The sequence below is a fragment of the Melanostigma gelatinosum genome, assembly GCF_949748355.1.
Source record: "Melanostigma gelatinosum genome assembly, chromosome: 11".
NCBI classification, from domain to species: domain Eukaryota; kingdom Metazoa; phylum Chordata; class Actinopteri; order Perciformes; family Zoarcidae; genus Melanostigma; species Melanostigma gelatinosum.
Genome location: NC_136644.1, coordinates 6144069 through 6167279, shown reverse-complemented (window position 1 = coordinate 6167279; position 23211 = coordinate 6144069). Strand labels below are relative to the sequence as shown.

Genomic DNA, 23211 nt, shown 5'->3' with positions numbered 1-23211 from the left:
CATCGTGCAAATGTGTCTTTGCTCCAAAGAACGCAGCAATGACAGAGTGTGTGTGTGAGCTGCAGACTCTTATCTTTAGAGACATCCTCCTTCTCACAGTTCTGTCCTGTTTATTGAAGCGTCCTTAGTTTGTCACCTTGTGCTCCTTTAAAGTCAGTGATTGCTCAACAGACAAAGGAATAATAAGTTGCTCCTGGTTTTGGCCCTGAATGATTAGCTGAAACTACTGAATGTGATGTTGTTATGGCCTTCATCATGTCATTTTGGCTACCGGCCTGAAATATAATTGGTTAAAATGCAGGTTGTTTTCCTGACAAACTACAAATAAACATATGAATATGTAATATATCACACATCAGCAGCAATGATCTGAATGTCTAATAAACAGATACAGGGGGAACGTAAGAGACTGTCCAGCACTAGATTTGTGCGCTTTCCATTCCAACCTCAAAAGCAAATGTGCAAAGAAGAGATTATTTTAATTATTTGCCATAGACCAATGATGCATGCGCCATCTGATTTCTCTGAAGTCTAGAGGGGATATTGTTTAACATGGGATGCTTGCAGAATCACCTTAGCAACACCAATGAATTGCTCCACAGTAGTGAAAATTACAACAAGTCATTGTTAGCGAAAGAAACTCTGTGCTCATTCAACAGCGGTTCTGTGGCTCCATCTTGTGGTCACATGGAGAAAGCGCAACAACAAATGAAGCGGGAGTCGCCTCCGTTTTGCGCCAGACTCTGATTCTCCGCCAAGTTGAGCTACACGTCAGTAGGGAACCGGTACTGGTGACTGGACGTGTGCAGCGCGCGTCAGGCGGTTCCCGGATGCACCGAACAGAAACATGGAACGGGTGGTGGTGGAAGTGCCGATCAACAACGGTGAGACACATTACCACCTCCACGTCTAACGCGCCCTTTCGACCACTTATATTAACGTCTCCTAAACGGCGTTTGGTGCTTCTCTCGCGTCGCGCGCACACGCTCCTCCTCCTCTGACGCGTGGTTCGGCATTGACCGCGCTGTCTGTAGCCTCTGTAGGTGCTACTCAGAGATCTGCGGGCCATTTGTCTCGCGTTTCCGTGCGTACGTTCTTGGAGCTGCGGGCTGCCCGGCTTCTTGCACTTGTGCACAACACAGTGGAGCACAGCAGTGACGGAGCTGCTGTCATCTGTCAAAAGCAGCAGTTCTGCAACTGCTGCCTACACTTTGCACAGGCCCCATTTATTCCCCACTCATTGCATAGATTAGATCACATTAGATTCAACTTTATTGGCATTGCGGCCAAAGTAATGCACTTCAGCATGTTGTTTTATTTATATATATATATATATGCACGATAATAGCATCTAATAACACGAGTAGACATACAATAACCCCATGCTCATCTAACATAGATCAGTGTACTGTCACTTGCAGTCTTATTCCAGGTACTGTAATGGTTTTGGTATTGTGTTAACAATAATAATGTGATTATGGATTGCTGTTTATTAGTTTTCTTTTAAAGAAGGTCAGAGCCATTCTGATCTAGACCGTCAGTGTGAACAATGGATTCCCAATTCATCATTCTATTCTATTTCCAACTTTAGGTTTTTCTCTGGCCGGCCACTCCACGACCCCACGAAAACGCCAGGTGCGCTTTTCAGCGCGCCATGACATCATCCTGCTGCGGGAGGTTGTCGCCCAGAACCCCTTTGCCTCCAAAGAGCCAGGTTAGTCCTGTTCTTAAAGGGCCGATCCGCCTGAAAACACTCAAACACTGTTCAGATGCAGAGAGCCGCAGTTCCTGCATGACAAATGTGGACACTTCAAAGTATGTCCACTGGTGCTACACTGACATTCAACCCAGGAATAGCTCTATATCTGTCTAAAACGTGAATAGCAACTTTACAATTTCTTACTGAAACAGTACAACAATCGTACAAGAAGAAATCTATCACATAACGAGCAGAGAGACCAATAAAAAAACACCATGCGCTTTAGAGAAGAGATATTTGAACACACACACACACCTGTGCATTCGTAAGCAACGGCCTATTACACTCCCATGTGTGTGCACTCGTGCATCGTCATCAGGACGGATCTGGGCCCGTGTGGGGGAGATCATCACTGCAGCGCTCCAAGATGAAAACTTTGAGGTGGATGCCAGGAGGTGTAGGGAGAGGACCATGCTGCTGCTGGACTACTACAAGAAACAAGACTTTCCCAGTCTGCGCAGGTTGGTTTAGTCAGCAGGAGCAAACTGTGTTGTTTCCTGAGGAAATTACCAGATGTGCTCGGCATTAACCTAAAAGTCGAATGTGTGTGTGTGTGTGTGTGTGTGTGTGTGCTCTTGGTGTGCTCAGATTTGGAACGGAGAGGTTGTACGCCCAAAAGGAAGATCTGCTCCACGAGGTGTTGGAGCTGGAGGCTGAGAAGGGGCTGCTGGCCAGTGGCGAGAACACAAAGTACCAGGTTGGTGTCGTGTTACGAGAAAGAAGAGGAGGTCAACTTAAGTGACACCACCCAGCGCCAGAACTTTATCCGAACAGGGCGTTTTAGTGCCACTGAGCTGATTTAGAGGGGCAGATTGAGCGGATTAGTTGCAGCTTATCACATCGCTTCATGCTGCAATTTCTTTATTTTGTCAACAGCAGCACTTCTGAGTTACAGACATGTTATTGCCCAAAGATTAAACTGAAGTCTATGAGTCATCACAACTGAGAACACGTGAATATATAAACCTGTTTTATAGTCCAGTGTAGGGCCGGGCAATAAAGTATCTTGGTATTTTATCGGTACCATGATATGAGAGTATATATTTCCTCTTATATTTTGGATATCGTCATGTGGCAGAAGTGTCGTCTTTTCCTGGCTGTAAAGGCTGCACTACAGTACGGTGATAGAACTCAACAGAATGTTCTCGCTGTTCTATTATTTGGCGTTACCCACTTCATGACATCACATGATTGATGATTGTTTATCAAAAATATAATTTTTCAAATTACAAAACATTATCGTCACAATATCGTATTCGGTCAAAAATATATGTGACATTTAATGTTCTCCTTCTGCCAGCCCGACATGTGGATGAATAGCCCCTTGTCAGTGGTCTAGTCGATATTGCCTGAGATGAGATACATTATACAATATGTTTTAGCTTACCTTGCACAATACACCTTCTGTCTGTGATCTACAACTTTGAAATTCATTCCACAATTTGTCATCAGGTGTCAGGATGTCCATTATCTCATTACACCTCAAGCTGATGCACCGTTTTTTTCAGTTCTAACACTTCATATTTGAACTGAGGCTGGCCAGAGAAATTGGAAATCCAAGTCAGGAGATATTTTTAGGTTCCCTGTAACTCCTGACCACTTCTCCTTTCTTCTTCTTTGTCCCACTGACGAACCAGATCATTTAGATTCCATATTTGCCTACTTTTTACACACTCATATATATATATAAATAATCTTGTCCTTATCTTTGTTAGGATGATGAACTGAGAAAGCGAGCCATGGAAGAACTAACTCTACCAGAACAGGACAAACCCAACATCACCATGACACAAACACACACTGCAGGTAAAAAGTGATTCAGAACACGAGGCGTGACGAGAGTCACTTGATCGTTAACAGTTAAAAGAACATTCATTCATTGTTGCCTCCGAGGTAGTTCCCTCTCAACCGTTTCATCTGGCTGAGAGGCAAATCGCAGCTTGTTCAATCATGGAATATGACTCAGTGCATGATGTTCATGGAGTGAAAGATGTTGCATATATTAGGTGTGTGAGCCACTGGTGTCACAAATACTGCATCATTGCACTGATAATGAAGGCCATCGAGAATGCTTAAAAAGTAACTGCACGCAGTGTTTTTTAAGCTATAAACTAAATTATTTATGACCGTATATTCATCAATGCTGGTGTTAATATTGTCATTTCCAACTAAATCTGTAAACATCAGCATTTCATGGTTGAAAATCCTCAAAACAGCCTCTATCAGCACATTAGAACATCTGGAGAATCCGTGTTGATGATTATCTGGCGACAGCAATGGGCTTTCCAACGCTGTGACAAGAGCGCGTGTACATTGTTTCATAATTACTGTCACAGCAGAACCAGAAGACGGCCACGAGGAAATGGCAGAGCTTTCAGCGGCGCCCACAGCCAAAAGGCCCTGCCAGTGCTGCTGCCAGACCTACTCTGAGATTCTCAGCTTCCTGGAGAAACGCTCCGAGGCGGAGCAACGGCTACGAGAGGAGGAGCTTGCGCTGCGTCGGGAGGAGCTGGAGATTCAAAGGAGTACGATTTTCAGACAGTAATGTCGTGTGATTTTGAATTCAACCCTCTGTAATGTGGTTATTTTATCTTCCAAAGTGGATTTTGCTTGTATTGCATGGGATTTTGTATATAATCGAGCATTTCTCACAGGTATTATGACATTAATTGTAACTAAAATGTTAATACGCTAGCTCTAAAAACATTATTTTCATCCTTTACAAAATGCTCATGAAATTTGCATTAAAATGTTATGCTGTCATCATCCTCAAGGGCCATTGAACCAAAGATTTAATTTCCATTTTTTTTTTTATTCACAGGTAAGATCGCTCTGGAGAGGGAACGTCTGGGAGCTGAGAGAAAAGAAAGGGAACGGAGATTTGAGCTGGAGAGCCAAGAGAGGCAGGTCATCTTGGACCTGCTAAAAGAAAAGGTGCTGAAAGGCTGAAGAGCTGCATCACCTGCATCTATCGCCGTCTTCTGAAAGAAGTCAAAGCATGAAACACGAGGGGGGAAAAAAACATAGTTGACTGCTGAAACAAGGAAGGAAACCAAGGAAACAGGAAGTGAAAAGATCAATGGCCAAATTCCAGGCCATTGTAAATTAAGCAAACAAATGTAGGGCAGTGAAGTGGGCGGCGTCCACAGGCATATGCTTTATGTGTGTCTGCTGCACAAAGCACCATAAAAAGACACTTGCAGACAGTGTTTGAAAGCTGCAATACGTGCATGAACCAGCTGCACATAGCTGACCCATGTAGATCCCAATAGACACTCCCTGACTTGGATTTAAAAGCGCCCAAGTCTTGGGTGTGGCGGTCCACCGAGCCATTACTGGCAGAGACAGGCTCACTTTGTTTTTCACGAGTCCTGTTCACACCGTACTCTTCTCTGGTGCAGGTATGAAAGAAATCGAGGAACAAAGTTATGGTGCAGCTCAAGCTTTTGAAAACTGTCGCGTTGCACACTCATGACTTTGAACATGCTTCATTCAGCCACTTTCTTTTTCCAATTTGAAGACGTTTTTATGAAAGTAGAAGTAAAACTATATTTTACTGACTGTGAATCCACTGCACATTGACTAGTAGGCACTTTTGTACTTGCAAATACTACAAGCCATTTAGTGGCTGTCCACATTCTGTAGATTATACAGAAACGACTTTTTTTAACCAATATCCGCAGTTTGATTTGCCATGCAGGTCGAGTTAACTACCATTGGTTGCATAAACATGGCATTGATGACAGCAGCTCTTTTTATTGTTCCATTGTTTTATTAGATGACACTTGCCACTGGACTTCTGTATATTTTTCATTACAAAATGCTATTTTTCTTCAAGTCCACATAACATAGCCTACGTTGTATAAAATGTGAGCACGGAAAATAAAAATAAATGACATGAAAATATAAAAGTACCGTGTCTATCTACATTCTTCAACTTGCTACAACTTGTGGTTGCACATCACTCCAGTTGGCATTACAGCAAGATGTGGGTTAGAAATTGAGCCATTTATCTCACTCTTAACCAAAACGTATGCACATGCACAATACTTGAGTCATTTCATTCCATGCTACTTTACACTCCTCCAAAACATTTCAGAAAGAGAAATTGTACTTTTCCCTCCACGACATTTACTTCAGATTTCACATACAAAACAGATGATCAGGTTATGGGATGCTTAAAAGCACAGTAGCAAAAACTAACACCTCAACTTTCTCATCTCATTTTTCATTGGTAATGTACTAATGTAATAATGTACTTATGTAATAATGCGACAGCTACCGCATATCAAATCCTATGTAACAACGCTAAAGGTGCAATTCTGCATAATGAGCTCTCTTGCTGATAAAAGTAAAAATTGAATGCAAGATTAACCCAGTATTTTACACTGCGTTATTACAGCTTTTACTTTAGTTAATCATGTGAACAGCCTACTTATTTCTCCACTGTAGCCACTGTACTCCCTAAACCCAGGGATTGTCTAACTGCTCTAACTAACTACAGCTGACAGTTGGTATATTTAGGACTACACAACAGAGCCTTCTCCATATCTGCCCCCTCCCTCTGGAACTCTCTCCCCAAAAACATCCGAGATTGCACTGACCTTTCCACATTCAAATCACAAATCAAAACTCACCTGTTCAAAACTGCTTTTAATGTGTGACTATTATTGTGTACTTTGTTTTTAGTGTATTGTTTTTTTATATGATGATTTTAATGTAAAGTGTCTTTGAGTGTCATGAAAAGCGCTATATAAATAAAATGTATTATTATTATTATTATTATTATTATAACATTTCCAAAACCACCCACCACTTTTTTTTCGGTCATTGCGTATTCATTCGAGGTCATAACAAATCGCTCGCACTGATTGGTCAAATATATATGTCACACGCCCACTATTGTTTCGATCTGATATCTGATTGGTTCACTTCTAAGTCCCTCCCTCGGTTTATCCACCCAATGAACGTGTGCTCGTGGCGTTTTCTCCCTTGCTGCGACTGCATCGCTACAAAGTTTACAGTCGCCACATTTGAATGCTAGCAGCAGAGTTTAGAAGTTATTACACTGTAGCAGCGCCCGAGACCTTTTGTTTTTGTTGGGTCCATTTCAGCTCGTCTTCATGCTAACACGAACCGGTGTTTGTGTTCTGGAGACGGGAAAGAGTCAGAGACCCGCATGGAAACAGCGCCCAGCTTTCCATCTGCTGTCGACTTACTGGTAGAACGGGGGTTTTGTGGTGCTGGTAGATGTGACCAGCGTTGCATGTGGAGCATGTGCGCTCTCTTGCTTTAGTTTATATACAGTGTGGCGTTACACCGCTTCAGCGAGGTTTGCATTTTCTTACAGAAACATGCGCCTAAACCGCCCATAGTTTACATTTCAGCGTGGAAACAGCTCTGACGGACGGGTTTCTTTTGTTGGTGGGGAAACGTAACCAAACACCACATTGGTTTCTTGAAGCAACATGCCTATTAGGCGTTTTGGGGGTTACAGGTCTCTGGTCTCTCACTCCCCAAAGCTGTCGTACGGTTTCGCGAAAATGAACGTCTCAAAAAGTGGCTACCGTGTTTTTTCCGCAAACTCCACCCCTGCCTGCACCGAGCTGGCCAAGAAGATCACAGAGTAAGTGAGTTTAGACTTCGCGATACCATCACGATTGATGCCACTTCATGTCTGCTAATGTTGAGGAATGGCCTGTCTGTGTGTTACCTGCCATGTCCCTGACAGTACACCTGGGAGTCATGGCTGCTGGTGACCTGAGGCCAGTGGGTGTGTATTGTTTTGAGTTGAATGCTGTTTAAGTGGGCCACACACACACACACACACACACACACACACACACACACACACACACACACACACACACACACACACACACACACACACATACTGTACATAGTGTGGAAATCGAAGGGTAGGTCTGAAGTCGGAACTAGCAGTGATGGCAGCAGTACAATAATTAGTCTGTACGCAGGGAAGAACACTTTTGACAACTCATTCCTACATGGGTGCTTGTGTTGTCACATCGCAGAATCAGTTGGCTTATCTACATTTCTTTGTCCAATCCCTCACGTGCATCACACTTCCGTCTTGTCACTTGCAGCAACAACAACTGTGCAACCCTTAAAAACACCTTTCAGCATCAATACTTCATTTGTGATCAGTCTTTCCATAATTGTCACATGATGTAAAAACTTGCTGTGAAACCTCTTTTTAAAAGTCTGTGTGCTTTGATGGCCTAATTGCTGTTTCAGTGGCCTTTCCCAGCCTGACAATAATCTGAATTTACACATTTCTTTCCATGACTGCGCTATACAGTGAAGATGAACGATTTCTCCTCTCCGATTGTGTCCAATCTGGTGTTTTTTCTTCTTCTTCTGGGTGTTGGTGTGGGAAATTGGAGAGACTTGTCAATGAGAGTCATTATGATGAAAGGAACACACTGTGCTGTCGAGGGAGGAAGCAGGTCATGGGTAATGTACGCAGGATGTTTGCTGTGGCAGCCAGGCATCTTTTTAAGAGGCAATTACTCGCGTGGCCTTTTTAAACCAGTGAAACCAGGAAAGATCCATCTGAATGATATGAAAGTAAAAACATGTCACTGCAGAGCAAACACTGTTTTTAATAATGCCATCAATTATCGCCCCGTTTCATATTCATATTCACAGGGCCCTGCTATTGTGCAATGGCTGTTGACACACCGAAGAGATCGGAACCATCATTCATTTGATCAGTTACACCTGTGTTTATCCTGCTATGACATGCCGAAAAGGGCGTGGGGCGTATCTGTTTGTATTCTAAAAGAAGAACACCGACATCGTCTCTTGTTGGCCTACTGAAATCGGGGAGCAGTGTCATGTTCTCTCCCCCCCTCCCCCCCTCCCTCCTCTCAGACTTGTCTGACAGCCAAGCAGAGGTTGCATTGCTCGCACAGAGAAAAATAGCTCACAGCGCTTTCTCACGTTCCACCGTTTGGCAACAGTGCGGAACATTATTCGGAAAGAGCCGAGTGGACTTTTTCTTGCGGAGCAAAGGGTTGCGTAACAGAAAATGTTAATGACCATTACACTGAATAGTCACTCTGAGGTGCATGTGAGGACACAGCTGTGTGTAAATCCCCCCCCCCTCCCCGAACTTAAGTCACCCTTATTTTCAAGGCCATGTAAAGTCCTTGCAGAATAGAACTCTACAAAAATACTTCAAGGAAATATAATTTGACTTGTTTTCATGTGTCTGCTGAATTGCCCCGTAGTCGTCCTAAATGAAAGGTGTTCTATGAAGAATTGGAATACGGTTGAGGGGTGTAAACGCGGCGAGTCGGAGAAGCCCGTCTCGCCTAGCAGGATTCCGGCTGTCGCCAAGCCAAGCCGCACTCCTATCTGCGGCGTCCTTTTAGAGTTCCATCGAGCTCATTCTGTATCGTGACTTGACACGGTTTTGGTTTTGAGATGAAACACAAGTCTGCGCCTGAGGCTCGGCTGTGTTCATGGTGCCTGGGCTTGTTCAGAGTTTGACTTGTTCTGCACTGAAAGTCAATATTAACTCGGTCTTTGTCGGTGCCGAGTGCTTTATGTGGACGTTTTCTCACCTTTGAAGCCGGTAAGAGATTTACAGTCATATTACATTGACACAACTTAAATCTATAGGACTCCTTTTATGGCTGTCACATCTCCCCCAAATCACTCCTACGAATAAATGACCCGCACGGCAACAGGGGGATGCGTTTGAGAAGTTGTGGCATGTGAAGTTTTACATGTCATAGCTAGCACAGTTTGAAAAATGATTCAAAAATGATTTTAATTATTCACAAGTCTGCCAATATTCTGTCTTTTTGTGGTTTGGTTGGTCCAATAAGATGCTGGTCACAATAATAAGAACAAGTAGGTTAGTACTAGTTTAGAACATTTACACACCTCAATGAATGCGACACGTTGAGGTTTGTGTCTAACGCTCTGTGGCCTGTTTGTTCTTTCGCAGACGCTTGGGTGTGGAGTTGGGCAAGTCGTTGGTTTATCAAGAGCCAAATAGAGGTAAGGCCGAAAAATACCCCCCCCCATCTCGTTTCCACACGACGTATACTGTAGCAGTTGTGTACTCTCTCTTTGCGTTGTGTTTTGATTCGGGTACACTTCGCGGTATGTCTTTTTTTGGCTCCAACCAGCCGTTTATTCACAGGACAGCATATACGTAGACAAACAGAACGATTTCAGGGTTTCTCACAGCCCACCTCGTGGTCACAAACTCCGGGCACACGGAGACAGCGTGCTGCAGACCGGTCTTACATGTAAATAAAATGACATTTCAGCTCAATACACCTGGCAATATACCGTCTAAGAGGTTTTTTCACGTCTTAGATTAAAGAGCTGATGGGTTAGTGCCGTCTCACTTGACTTGAACCCACAATGTGTTTTTTTATTTTTGGTTTTGGTTTCAGAGACTCGAGTGGACGTGAAAGAGTCCGTCCGTGGACAAGACATCTTCATCATTCAGACCATTCCCAGGTGAGACAGAAGGACGCTCTCGATGCCTCAATGGTCTATATCAACAAATAATCCTATCACTATGTGTTCATGTGATGAACCCTCAGATAAGCTCTCATCAGTTCCAGCAGCTGTTCAGCACAAATATTGGCCTGGCGTGAAATAACAGACTGATAAAGTTATCAACTTAACGGCGAGGAAAACTGAACATCTAGCAAGCTACAGACCCAGATATTTGTTCACTAGGACGACGTCTGCATCTGTCGCCAAGTAGCCGACAGATTGTTTTACATTCAAGAATCTTACAGCATCCGTTTGCCTGCTAGGTTCAAGTCCAAATGAAGATTAACGTTGCAGCACGTGAAACGGTAAAAGCCGCACTTGCTGTGACCCTTTCGCTCCTGCCAGTTGAGCCCTCGGTGTGTTCTTGTTAATCAGTTACCGGAGGCCACAGGATGGGGGGGGGGGGGACATCGCATTGTGAGATCTCTGGTTTCAACCAAGCTGCCGAGGCCAACGCGGCTACACGCGGGCTCCTGTTACACCAGCAGCTCTTCACCTCTCTGAAGAAGTGAAACTGTCCTCGTTATCAACACAACAGACGTCAGGGTACTCTGTCACAATCTAATGAAGATTTCAAAAGTGGCCCGCTAGTGAGGGCTTTTTTTTTCTCCTGAAGATAACTTTATAATGCGGCCATGTTTGGCTGTGCAGTTCAGGCTGTCTTTATTTTGTCCCAACCTAATCACATAACAGCAGCCAGTAACGTTCGAGGTTATCTTTGGCTTCGGGCTCAGAAGAAAGGCCGGTTAAGGTGGAGTCTAATAACGGGGCGCGTGATAGCACTGGGAATAAAAACAGGTGACCAGCTCATCAACATCTCCATCTATACCTGTTTTTGGATCGTCTTTGTTGTCGACCATTGCATCTGACAGATTGCGCACCAGCGTGATGATTTTGCGAGTTGTGAAATCGAATCTAATCCCTCGAATTCAATGTGTTTTCTCAGAGATGTCAACACGGCCATCATGGAGCTGCTGGTTATGGCCTACGCCCTGAAGACGTCCTGTGCCAAGAACATCATCGGGGTCATTCCCTACTTTCCTTACAGCAAGCAGTGCAAGATGAGGAAGAGAGGATCCATTGTCTGCAAGCTGCTAGCATCCATGTTGGCTAAAGCCGGTATGGACTGTGTTCTGTTATTTCCTTTTGTCATTATGTAGCCATTTACTCGGACGTTTTTTCCCCAGTCGCTGTAGGTTTTCAGCTGGTCTTCAGGTTTGTCCCACGCTTTAGCGGCACATAACAGAGCCACTTAGAGCCGTGCACTTATCAGACAGTGTGCAAGGTGGAGTTGGGCCATATTGCACTTCCCCTACTGACGATGCACGTGTGTCTTTGGTGTTTCAGGGCTAACTCACATCATCACCATGGACCTGCACCAGAAAGAAATCCAGGGCTTCTTCAGCTTCCCGGTTGACAACCTGAGAGCTTCCCCCTTCCTCATCCAGTACATCCAGGAGGAGGTGAGGCTGAGTGACCCTGGACACAAGCACAGAGTCACAACAGTGATGGTGTCCAGCTGGACATCAAAGAATGGCTTTTGGAACCAATGTATTGCTCCATATTTTATTCAGTTTTTTTTTCTTTTTTCCTCAGATCCCAGACTACAGGAATGCAATAATTGTTGCAAAGTCCCCTTCAGCTGCCAAGAGGTAACAAGAAAGCCTCAAGTTCCATTCTCAGGGCATCACCCGTCCTGCTGTCTCAGCGTTTTGTTTTACCATTTTCTTTGACTCTTGCGTGTCTCCGTCCGTCTCAGAGCTCAGTCCTACGCTGAGAGGCTGCGACTCGGGCTGGCAGTGATGCACGGGGAGGCCCATCATTCAGAGCTGGACAGGGTCGACGGACGAAACTCTCCCCCCTTCTCTCCCCCCCCGTCCCGCACCACCCAAGGACACACCGGCCTGGAGCTGCCATGTAAGACACCCAGCATGGCTTCATGACTGATTCTGTATTGCTGGATGTATGGAAACAAAGTTGCTTTTTTTTTTTTTTTTTTGGTACATATTCCTCCGAACCTGCTCTTCTTGACCCGGCGCCTCGTGGAAACACCAAGACTGTGCCGTGGGTGTTTGTTTCCGCTTATCTTTGTGTTTTTATTGTGCACGCTCAGCTAAGAGCAGTGACGGGGAGAATCGCTCGGCATTCACCAACAGTTCACCGATGAGTGAACTGTTGAGTTTATTAATAGCAGGGGTCATGCATGCAGCTATGAACTGCATTGTCAGCCGGGATCTTATTAATTGTTAATGGAGTGTTTCCACTGCAGACAGGAACCTTTCCTTCCTCCGTCGTCTTGGCCAAATGAAGAGAAACTGTAACTCCTGACCAGTTCTGCTCTTTTGTTTGGTGACGTGGAGAGCTACATTTCCAACAGGGAGATTAGAGTGCTCGAGTTTCAGGCTCGTGTGTTTATCCGACTGGAAGAAGCGTTTGGTGCCACGGCAACTTGACATCTGCTGCTCGTGTGTCTGTAGCCACAGAAATCATTCGTCAGAGTTGACTTCCTGGATTTGTTAAACATCACTCATGCCTTGGGATGTTTTTCTTTTTTTTTAATGTGAGGACCAGTTTCAGGGCTGCCTGAAATCGCCAGCTTACGGCCGGGTTAATGCCCCTGCTGACCCTGCAGTAACACGAGCGCACAGTGTTTCTCGGCACGTTTCAGGTCAGCCCGGCCACAGGCGTCGTCGGAGCCAGCTGTGAAATGCTGCAGCCGGTGGCTGACGTTGCCCCGTTTTTTTTTTTCTTCCTTTTCCAAATTTCTTTCCTTTCCTCCTTTCAGCTGAATTCACCATCCTCCTCCTCTTTCTCCCCCCTCGACTTGGAAATGTGTTTTATGTCAACCGTCTCTCCCTCTTCCCCAGCAGGAGCTGAGCAGGCTCGCGCTCTCGCTCTCACACATGCATTGATTACGTGCAAGATCAATTCATGGTACAAGGCTTATTAACCCTAAACACAGCTGCTGCTCCTCCTCTGTAAGAGTTTGTTTTGGATATCACTGATGTGCTCTGTAAGAGATTGTCTGTCTGTCTGTGCAATAACATTTTCTCTACCATCCTATCCCCCCCCCTCCCTCCCTCCACACCGCAGGCAGCAGACCTCCTGCCCCATTTCCTGGGATAGAGCTCCCAAGTATGATGCTAAGGCTTGAATCCATTTGCGCTGCCTTTCGATGCCTCCCTGCATGGAATGACTGAGTCACTGAGGGCTTCCACTTCATTTCACATCGGAACGTTCAGTAATCAATAAATAACCACAAACACTTGTGCGGTAAAGATTAGGCAGCGATGAAGGATTTGGGCAGTGGAAAAACAAGACTCATTATTTCCCAGTCACCCAGAGACTGACGAGCTGTCCAGCGTCCTCTCACCCAACGCCGTTAGTTATCGCCGTCGTAGTTATTACCGGTGGTGCAGCAAAGGTAAAGCTGCCGCCCACCACCGCGTAGAATCTAGATACTGTATACAAGGAGCGCAGCATTTTACTGCACTGCAAGTTCAGATTAATGGATGTCTCTCCCCAGTGCAGCAGAACTGTGTAAGCCCATTTTATTTTTGGCCTCTTCCTGCAGCTAAATCAGAGCTGGTGTCATCCTTACTGAAAGGTATTTCATACCTCGTACTGCTGAGGTTTGAAAGGAATTTAGGTCACGCATTATTTTTTTTCTTGGATCTGTTCAACAATAGAAATATAAGGGGAATGTTTACATATATTTTTATTTGTCATTAAACTCACATCTGGGTCAAACGGGACTTTATACAAATGAATTGGGAAATGGAACCAGCCGACATACAGTAATGTGGGCCGAGCAGACTTTGTGAATACTTGGATCATGAGATGAAAAAAAGTTTTTAGTGGTGAGGATAACTGTTGGAAGCCCTCAGTCTCATATCCTTTCAGTTGAAATGAAATAAGTTCTGGGGAAATTCAAAATTATTACAGGAGTCAGAAACTGTGACATGGATGATATGACTTCTGTTATCTTAGTCGCCACAGATAGATGTAATCCTCAGGCTGCCTCATATAGCGCACTAATGATTGTGAACTGGAGATTGTAGTTCATTCATTGCTTGATATGAGCCGAATCATGTCAAGTGATGATGAACCTCATCATGTCACGTGATGACACCCCTGCCTGATGTTTCTCTGCTTTTTGCATCTTTCTGCTTGATCTGCTTTGAGTTGAGGGCTCAGAAACAGCTTGATTATAGTTTCTTGGCTTCCCTTTCAAACCTGTAACCATTCGGAAAGTTTTGAATTTTAGTTTTTGCACTGATGCCTGGCTGGGTGGTCTTGTGGTGGGTTTGGGAAGTGACCCCTGAACATGCCTTGCTGTTTGGAAGAAGGTGTTTGGCATGGTCAGGGCCCCTTTAATTCAGATGTGGCGGGTTCTAGACCTGGATCGATTATTACTTGAAATCCTGAGAAAGTACTCCAGATATTTGAATATGTCTGTCGGGGGTTGAGAGAATTCAATTTGAGGGGGTTGGATCAACTCCAAGATCAATTATGTTCTTAACGTCAATATTGTAATCTGTCAAAAAAACAAATGGTATTTGATGAGATTATTATTACAAATAATAATCGATCCGAGTCTGTGGTTCCTAAAAGAGGCTGTGCTCTACACCCACTTGCCCATTTCCTGCTAAATCAAAAGCATCCCCATGCAGTTGCACCATAGAAAGCAAGTCTGGAGTCTGATTAGGTCTCGGTAGCCTGCAGGAGCCTGCAGCTATTGGGTCGTTGCCGTGGTAATGGAAGCTTGCTGGGGTAGAGCGGTCTTGCATGACATTTGCAGGTTTTTCAGTAAACGTTCTTTCATCTCATCTGTGTCTTTCAGTGATGATGGCAAAGGAGAAGCCGCCAATCACTGTCGTTGGAGACGTAGGAGGCAGAATCGCCATCATTGTTGTAAGAATGCAAACTTCAATGTGACTTACTGAAAACTATTGCAGCTACTAGTAATCCATTCCTCTTTTTGAAACGGAGGAACATTTGTCCTACTGTAAGAGTGGGGGGGTTGTTTATTGTGAAAGATTATTTTCCATGTGGTGTTTGTTACCGGTAGTTCTTGTGGAGTTCATTGCTGATGTTTCTCATGAATGCAGTATTTCTGTAATCAGATTCATGTTAGTCACCTCCCAAAACAAAGTCTTCTCAGAAATGTCAGATCCTCCAGCAGTCCAAATATATGTATTTTCCTTTTTTCTTTGATGCCCAACCCCGTGGCCACTTTCTCAGGATGACATCATAGATGATGTGGAGGACTTTGTTGCAGCAGCTGAGATCCTAAAGGAGAGAGGAGCCTACAAGATCTACATCATGGCCACACACGGCCTGCTGTCTGCAGATGCACCAAGAATAATAGAGGAGTCCGCCATCGACGAGGTAAAGTAATGAGTGGAGCTCGTCACTGGAGTTAATCACACATGTCAAAAGGTAGACTTATATCTACCGGTACATTCAGTAAAGTGATCTGATTCATTCGTTTTGTATATTCAATGTAGTCCAATCGTAAAGAAAAGAAACCACCACTCATAATACAAACCTGATGACAGACAGACTTGAACTTAAGGAGCCCTATCTAAGCAAATGAGGTCTTAAAATGAGTCAGGCGCATTATTGGCAGCACAAAGCATTGACAAACTAAAAACTGCTCTAAAGTCGATGGCGAAATATTTTCCTGGAACCACGGCCTGAGGCATGATGTTTTCGGATTGTCCGTCCATCAGATCTATTTTCAGGAACGCTGGATGGGATTTCTTCAAATTTGGCACAAATTCACTTTGACTCAAGTATGAATTGACATGCTAATTATGACAATTTCACACACGCATGACTGAGGATAAAATGATGAAGTGATGACATTTTCGACAGGCGTGGATGATAACTGCAACATGATGGTTTGCGGAGGCTTAACGAATATGACAACGATAACAACGTGTCATGATGAGGCCACGAGTGCTGTTTTTACGCCTCGTGTGGACGATGCACGCGCACACACACACACACCCCATCTCCTCTCCTCAGTCCTCTGTGCGGAAGTGTAGATGTAGGCGTCTTCAAGGTTTGCTTGCCGTCTTACCCTAAATAGCGACGTTTTGAGGCTGATGTCTCTCTCAGGCAGTGCTTGGCTGCAAGCCCATTCTGCATCCCTACTGTTTAACTCGCGAAAGTAGAGTTTGACCCTAAATGCACTCATGCCATGCACTTCAGACCAAGCCCTATAGATGTTTAAATCGGGGCCCAAACAATGTGATGTCCTCTACTTATGCCTTGACTTGTGTTGGTTTATGGGGCCTTGTTTCCTTTCATTCAGCGTCCCATCAACTGTATTGGCAAGATGTGAGTGTGAGGAATGTCTTTAATTATTGGGGAATCCTATGTTATGAGAGTGAGGTTTCAACATTAAATATTTAACATAGTTGGGGGTTTAGTTTGTATGCAGAGTTATGTGATAATATCATTTCCATGTGTTGTTTGTAATGCAACCATTATTCCCAGGGTACGTACCGCCTCAAGCAGCCCAACTAATCAAATGCTCACGCTTAGAGCTTGAGTTGTAAAGTTAGTGGGTCTGGTCTCTTCTAGCTTGAGAGTTGTAGTGCATCCTGAGAACCGAGACTCAGGGCTGCAAAGTCTCCCTAGCCATTAAAAAAAAAGAACAAGAGACTGACACCAATGCACTCAGGCTGTTGTATTGTGCCTCCAGGTGGTGGTGACCAACACTGTACCTCACGAGGTGCAGAAGCTTCAGTGTCCAAAAATCAAAACGGTGGATGTCAGTATGATCCTGGCTGAGGCCATCCGGCGGACCCACAACGGAGAGTCCATGGCCTATCTGTTCCGCAACATCGCTGTCGACGACTGAGGCAACACACACTCTCACTCGCATTCCTGCGCGCACACACACACACACACACACACTGATGACCAAGAACCTGTTGGTCCTGTTTGTTTTGCTGATAAACATGACACGAGATTGGTTCTATTCCCTGCATGTGACATATGAAGCAACTCAAATTCTGCTTTATTCCACTGTTGGTCCATAGTGGCACTGTACAAACCATACAAACTGTTTCACTTCACTAATGCTGTATATGCTTCCTACAATCGAACACAATGTATGGTGTGCAGCCTCTCGGTACGCTGCAGGATTTGGCAAATAAAATGATTCATCTTGGGTGAGTAAATGTCTGTCGTTTTCATTTTTTCCCCTCCAGGCAGATTTAAAGTGGTAAATGCTTGGATGGACATAAACAACTGGTTGAATGTAGCACAGTGCTGTAGGTGGCATTAGTACACGTACAGTTTACGTTGGCAGTGTGAAGACATTCCTGGAACTGCCAGACTCATGTAACGGCCAGTGGCTTCACACCTGAACCTAAACTCTCAGTAGCAGTTTCAGTCACAGCCGAGGCTGCTGGCGTCGTGAAGCGTGGCATTTCAAACGGTCGCGTTCAGCTTCGGCTAGATGAGAATGCTGATGATAACGCTTGAGCCAAAAGAGCTCTGCATTGCATGACGTGTTATGTCATTTTACGGTTGCCGTGTGTATATTATACAGCACGCCGTCGGACGTGTTGGTCTAATGTTGGCAGGGGTCCTGGATTTAATGTCAGCAACGTGCCTTGATTTATTTGTTTTTCTTTTTTTGATAGTGTGTGTGTGTGTGTGTGTGTGTGTGTGTGTGTGTGGTGACCAAACACAAAAGGTAAACTAAAGTAGTTTCACAGTAGGTATCATGTTTTTAAAGTTTGATGCACAAAAGGTGACCAATGATGCCCATGAGTCTCTGTGGGTATACAGTGTATATAATAAACCTTTAAATGACATTTTGGGGAATGATAATTTCCAAATCTAACTTCTGACAGGAATTCAACGAAAGAAACATTCATTGCTACTTTTTATTCATGATTTGAAAGTGTGCCTTAGTCTCTCACATGACATAAGACCCAGGGTAAGAATAGAAGAGACAATAGATGTGACGCATGTTTACTCTCCTGCAGAGACAGAAAAAAAACAACTTACTACTTTTGCTGACATTTCATCACACACACACTCTCAATAATAATCTTGCCGTGTTCTGCCCAGGACCCTGAACTTGTTCCAAACGCCTCAGAGTCACTTTAATCTGCTGAGGAGCTTTGACCAAGTCCAGGGGCGAAGACATCTGAGAAAACGAGTCGCGGCCGTATGAATGGCTTCCCCCAGTGCGGCTCGACTCTGACCACTTAACGTTGATGAAAGTAATACTAAAGTAAAAGGTAGTGTAGGTGAAATGACTGTCCAGAAGTCCTCAAACGTCCACCGGAGACACAGGTTGAAGAAGAGCTCTGCTGTACGAGATGACAAATCCACACACCTGCGTGCCTGAAGCGTCGAGGCCTCCTTCCCGTTGCAAATGAACAAGAACGCAGTGCGGAAGACCGTTTAAATGTGTCCTGAAAGAGGAACTGCCCGCAAACGTGTACTCGGCCACTTCCTCAAATAGAAAACAGGAAACTTGTTTCAGTCTAATCTGATGGCGTGGAGTGTGTGTGTGTCTCCGCTCGGCAGGTTTCATTGAGGGGGAACTGTGCACAGCTGTTTCAGGAACTGCACCATAACCTGTTTTGTTCAACAGAATCGCTGCTGAACTGTTCAAATTAAAATTTTGTGATGCTCAAAGGTTTTTCCTTTTTCTTTTTTATTTATTTATTTATTTTTATTTTTTGCCAAACCCTGACTGCTGTCTCCTCAGGCCTGCAGCCAGCAGAGGTTACACTGCCACCTTAATTGAGATGTCACACATAAAAAGTGCTCGTGCTATTGTTCCCGGCAGTTTCTTTCGCTTACTTTACGTAAAGTCTCGTTTTATGGTTTCGGAAAAGTCATGTCTGACAGACGATCGATGAGGCTTCAGCAGTTTGTGTACATGCTGTCCATCAATCCAATCCCTCCAGACTAGTGATGGACAATAGCGTCGGCTCCTATTTATTTAGTTATAACACGAATGAGAATATGCAGGAAAGTCTGTCTGGATATTTCAATACTGAAGTAAAAAAAAAAAAAAAACCTGACCGACACTGAGAGGGTCTCCCGGTAACAGCACGGTTGGGGGTTGGATCCTTGGCTGCTCCGTGTCCTGTGCCGATGTGTCCCTGAGCAAGACGAGTTTGAGTTTAAGTTTATATTTCTAGTTTCAGGGGATGTAATGTGCTTTTGTCATCAGCAGATGGCGACAGAGATCTGATGACGTATATTGCAGACGGTTGAGAAATGTAAAGCTCAGACTATTGATTTCGGTCCACTTTACACATTCATTTTCTAGTTTGAGTCACTTATTTCAATAACTAATCCGTTGAAGAACCCTGAACACACAGAATCATTTCCGTGCTTCCTTTTTGTCTTATTTGACACATTTTAAGACAAAATAAATTAGCTGGAACCCCGTCTACAATGAATCGGTATTCAAATATATGTACATTTGACCAGATAGCAGTCAGAATGACAGCGGTCCTACAATACACGATATATTCCGGCGCTAAAAAACACTTCTTTTTTCTGTATATTGTCTTTACTTGGTGCACTGGCACGGTTTCCTTAAACTAAATGTTCATGTGTGATTGATTTACGTTTCATAACCGACCTCCTTTCCATAATAGTTTACTGCGATGAATTCATAACCTATAAACAATTTCACACAACACATTTCTCTTTTTTTTGCTTATATCTTTTATTACACAGTTAGATACACATTCCACTTACATTTGTTAAAGAAACGGCAATATAACGATTGTCAGAATTTGCCATTGTAAAAACAAAACTAAATAAAAAATCCAAATTATAAACAAGAAAAACAGCGTAAAACATTTTGAACAGTCATTTAAAAATGACAAGTGCATCAACAGTTTATATTTGCATTTCGCCATCTTTTTTTTTTTTTAAACGGGTAACATCACGCTCTGGCAAATTGTAATTGAATACAACAAAAAGAAAATGTAAACATGATGTGCTACATACACTGAATTATTAAATCAACATACAACTTCTACACACAGCACAGTAAACAAGCTGTGAGCAACAGTCCAAATCTCTATGCAAGTGAACAGTTCCATTTCAAATATAAAAGGTACACATTGATCTACACACCAGCAGCATGTCATAATAAGCAGCAACAACATTACATTGAGTGAACAACTGAGTAATTAATGCGGCGTCTTTTTTTTAAAATTTTTTAAATTTTTTTTATTTTTTTCCCCACTGGCAGTCTGTTCAGGTCTTAATGCCCTTCACCTCCTTAGTTCTGTTCCTCTCACTTTTTTAACCCTGAAGTGTCCTTTGCTGGTCCACAATCCTTTATCTCACTTAACGCCCCCGCGGACTTAAGTCCAGGCTTTTCTCTTCACTCTCTTTCTCCGAGTGCTCTCATCTCTTGTCCCTTCGTGAGACAAACCTCCTCTTCCTCCTGTCTATCACTAGGACAGAATACAGCTGTTGGTCTTGTTCATGGGCGGACGGAAGTCTGTGTCTTTTGGAAAGGTCTCCCTGCGTCTACGCAGCGCCGGGCTGAGGCGGCTGGGAAGGTTTGCCTGCTGCAGGAGCTCCTTGAACACCTCCACCACGTTGGCGTTGTCCTTCGCCGACGTCTCCAGGTAACTGTTGTTCCAGTCCTGCTCCACGGTCGACAGCACGTCCTTGTTGGACACCTGGCGCTCCTGCTCCCGGTCCGACTTGTTCCCCACCACCACGATCGGCGTGTTCTTGTCCTCCTTGATCTCCATGATCTCATCCCGGAGGCTCTTGACGGTCTCCAGGGACTCGGCGTCATCCAGGGCGTACACCAGTGCGAAGGCGTCGCTGTTTTGGATGGAGAGCTTGCGCATGGCCGGGAAGGAGTAGCTGCCGCTGGTGTCCAGGATCTCCACTGTGATCTTGACCCCGCCGATGTCATACTCCTTGCTGTGCAGCTCTTCCACTGTGCGCCGGTGTTTGGGCTCAAACGTGTCTTGGAGGAAGCGCTGGATCAGGGCCGTCTTGCCCACTCCTGCCGCCCCCAGAAAGACGAGTCGCACCTGCGTCTTCTCCTTCACCTCCAGAGACATGCTGCTGTTTTCTTTGTGGAGGGGATGTCCCAAAAAACGCTCTCGGTCGACTCACTTCCTCAGCGGTTACAACAGCTGTTATGAAACTGACACTGCAAATGAAAACACCTGTCACTGACTTTGACCTTTCTAAATCGATTTCCTTGAATATCTCTCTTACAGCAGTTTCTTGTGAGTCCTCATCTTGAGCTTCCTTTCTTGTTTTGTTTCACTTTCTCGTTTCTTCTTTTTTTTTTTAAACTGGTGGTTCTCTGTCAAAGCTCCTTTTTAAAGTCGCTCATCGGATGCTCCTGCGCGTCTGGTCCCCACAGCTGCCTTTTATGCCTGTTTTGGTGAGAGAGCTTCCATGCCCTCGTGCAGCTGCAACCAATCAGCAGAGGGCAGCCTGTTGCAGTGTAACATCCAGGCAACCAATGATGAAAGAGTATGTAAATCAGCGTACATGCGGCCCAATTCAGGGGGAGAAAGGAGTTGAAATCTAAACGGCAGGCGGGAGCGTGGAAAGCATGAGGGAAACAAAGACACATAGAGACAAATGTCAGAAGATCCTTCACTGCTTCTATTTAGATTGTGTAAGCAGTGCAGCAAGACAATCAAATCCATCCTGCTCTCGTGGTTGATTAATGCCTTCTGTGGTTCCTCTTTATGAGACGGGATCATCCTAAAAACACACAAACCTTTGTGAGGCTACAACATGTCATAAATTCGTATAATTACAGCTTTGTACGAATATAGGGTGAGTAAATACATTCAGTTTGTGTTTATTTGCTTCTTATGATGGAGAACAACCGCCTCCAAAGTATGGGTAATAATATGCATTCTGCTCTGGTCACAGGTGTGGAGAGATGAAAGATGATGTGACATTAAATAATAGACGGTGGTGTATTCTCATCATGTTTGGGTTATTCTTGTGGTCAGCTTCCTGTTTTGTAAACGCATCACAGATTTCTATAACCTCTTCTATATTTCTATATTCCCTGTGCACAATATGAGGCAGTTGTCACACTTTGCTCTACACTGTATAGAAACTCTGTTCAGGCAAATAAATGTCTTCGCATCTTTCCACAACAAGGCAATTCCAAAGTGCTTTTTGTTTTCCACGTCCTTGCTCTTAGTGTTGACTCGCTGAAACAAAGTCATGCAGTTACAAAGTGGTTGGTTATGTAATAATTAACTTGGTCTGTCATTTAAAAAGAAAAAAAGGAGACCAATGTACTAAAGTCTGTGTTCTTACCAATAAAATAGGTTATTTGACTATTCACTGACGTAACCAGCACCATATTTCATGAGGAAGAAACCGTGTTTGACTTTTCCCCTCTCGGTCTTATCATAGTATGAATGTAGAGCGAGCAAGGGGCAGGTTTCTCCACTATCAGTCTGTTGTTTCAGTCCTCCGGTGGTAAAGGGGAAGCCACAGCAGCCGGAGCTCAAATCAGAGGATTTGCTTCATGCAGTGTTCATTGAGAAGACAATACCTTTTGCACAGCTTGTCTGTCCTTAAGCTGATGACATTGTATGCAGATTCTAGGGAGAGCAGCTTGTAGATCAGCTCAGTCTCACACACGTCTTCCGCTGTCCTCGGTGTCCAATTAGCTATGAAGCATCGGCTGTAACTGTCTGCATGCCTCCAGTTTATCAGTTTGTCCCCGACTCGTGATCCCCCCCGAGACTCCGCAGACTGTGACTCTCCCTGCCTTGTTGGGTTAGGCAACAGCGTGGAACCACGACGAGCCCCTTTCCCGCCCGCTGCACCAACGCAGGCTTTTAATATGCACCTGATGGGCAGTGGAGCAGAGCTAAGCACTGTGGGAATAT

The 23211-nt window shown here is 44.3% G+C and overlaps 3 protein-coding genes across 5 annotated transcripts; 2 read left to right on the top strand and 1 right to left on the bottom strand.

Moving 5' to 3' along the window:
• The first annotated feature begins 767 nt into the window (after nucleotides 1-767).
• Nucleotides 768-5625, top strand: LOC306784178 (uncharacterized protein). 2 transcript variants are annotated; one of them, XM_079278035.1, is made up of 7 exons: nucleotides 768-884; nucleotides 1592-1714; nucleotides 2079-2220; nucleotides 2348-2456; nucleotides 3475-3565; nucleotides 4099-4284; nucleotides 4581-5625. In XM_079278035.1, exons 1-7 carry the CDS (start codon nucleotides 848-850, stop codon nucleotides 4706-4708), a joined length of 816 nt encoding a protein of 271 aa, XP_079134161.1. In that variant the 5' UTR covers nucleotides 768-847; the 3' UTR covers nucleotides 4709-5625. The 2 variants fall into 2 exon arrangements, with proteins under 2 accessions (XP_079134161.1, XP_079134160.1); XM_079278034.1 differs by having other exon boundaries at nucleotides 4096-4284.
• Nucleotides 5626-6773: 1148 nt separating this feature from the next.
• Nucleotides 6774-17502, top strand: LOC306784262 (phosphoribosyl pyrophosphate synthase-associated protein 1-like). Of its 2 annotated transcripts, XM_079278153.1 has the most exons (11): nucleotides 6774-7385; nucleotides 9741-9793; nucleotides 10198-10264; nucleotides 11253-11425; nucleotides 11654-11769; nucleotides 11903-11958; nucleotides 12066-12223; nucleotides 13400-13441; nucleotides 15150-15220; nucleotides 15551-15697; nucleotides 17022-17502. In XM_079278153.1, the coding sequence occupies exons 1-11, from the start codon at nucleotides 7228-7230 to the stop codon at nucleotides 17178-17180; spliced, it is 1200 nt and encodes a 399-aa protein (XP_079134279.1). In that variant the 5' UTR covers nucleotides 6774-7227; the 3' UTR covers nucleotides 17181-17502. The 2 variants fall into 2 exon arrangements, with proteins under 2 accessions (XP_079134279.1, XP_079134280.1); XM_079278154.1 differs by lacking the exon at nucleotides 13400-13441.
• Nucleotides 17503-20526: 3024 nt separating this feature from the next.
• On the bottom strand, nucleotides 20527-21597 carry rasd4 (rasd family member 4). The gene has a single exon (XM_079278521.1). The coding sequence runs from the start codon at nucleotides 21394-21396 to the stop codon at nucleotides 20770-20772; it is 627 nt and encodes a 208-aa protein (XP_079134647.1). The 5' UTR covers nucleotides 21397-21597; the 3' UTR covers nucleotides 20527-20769.
• Between the last annotated feature and the right edge of the window lie 1614 nt (nucleotides 21598-23211).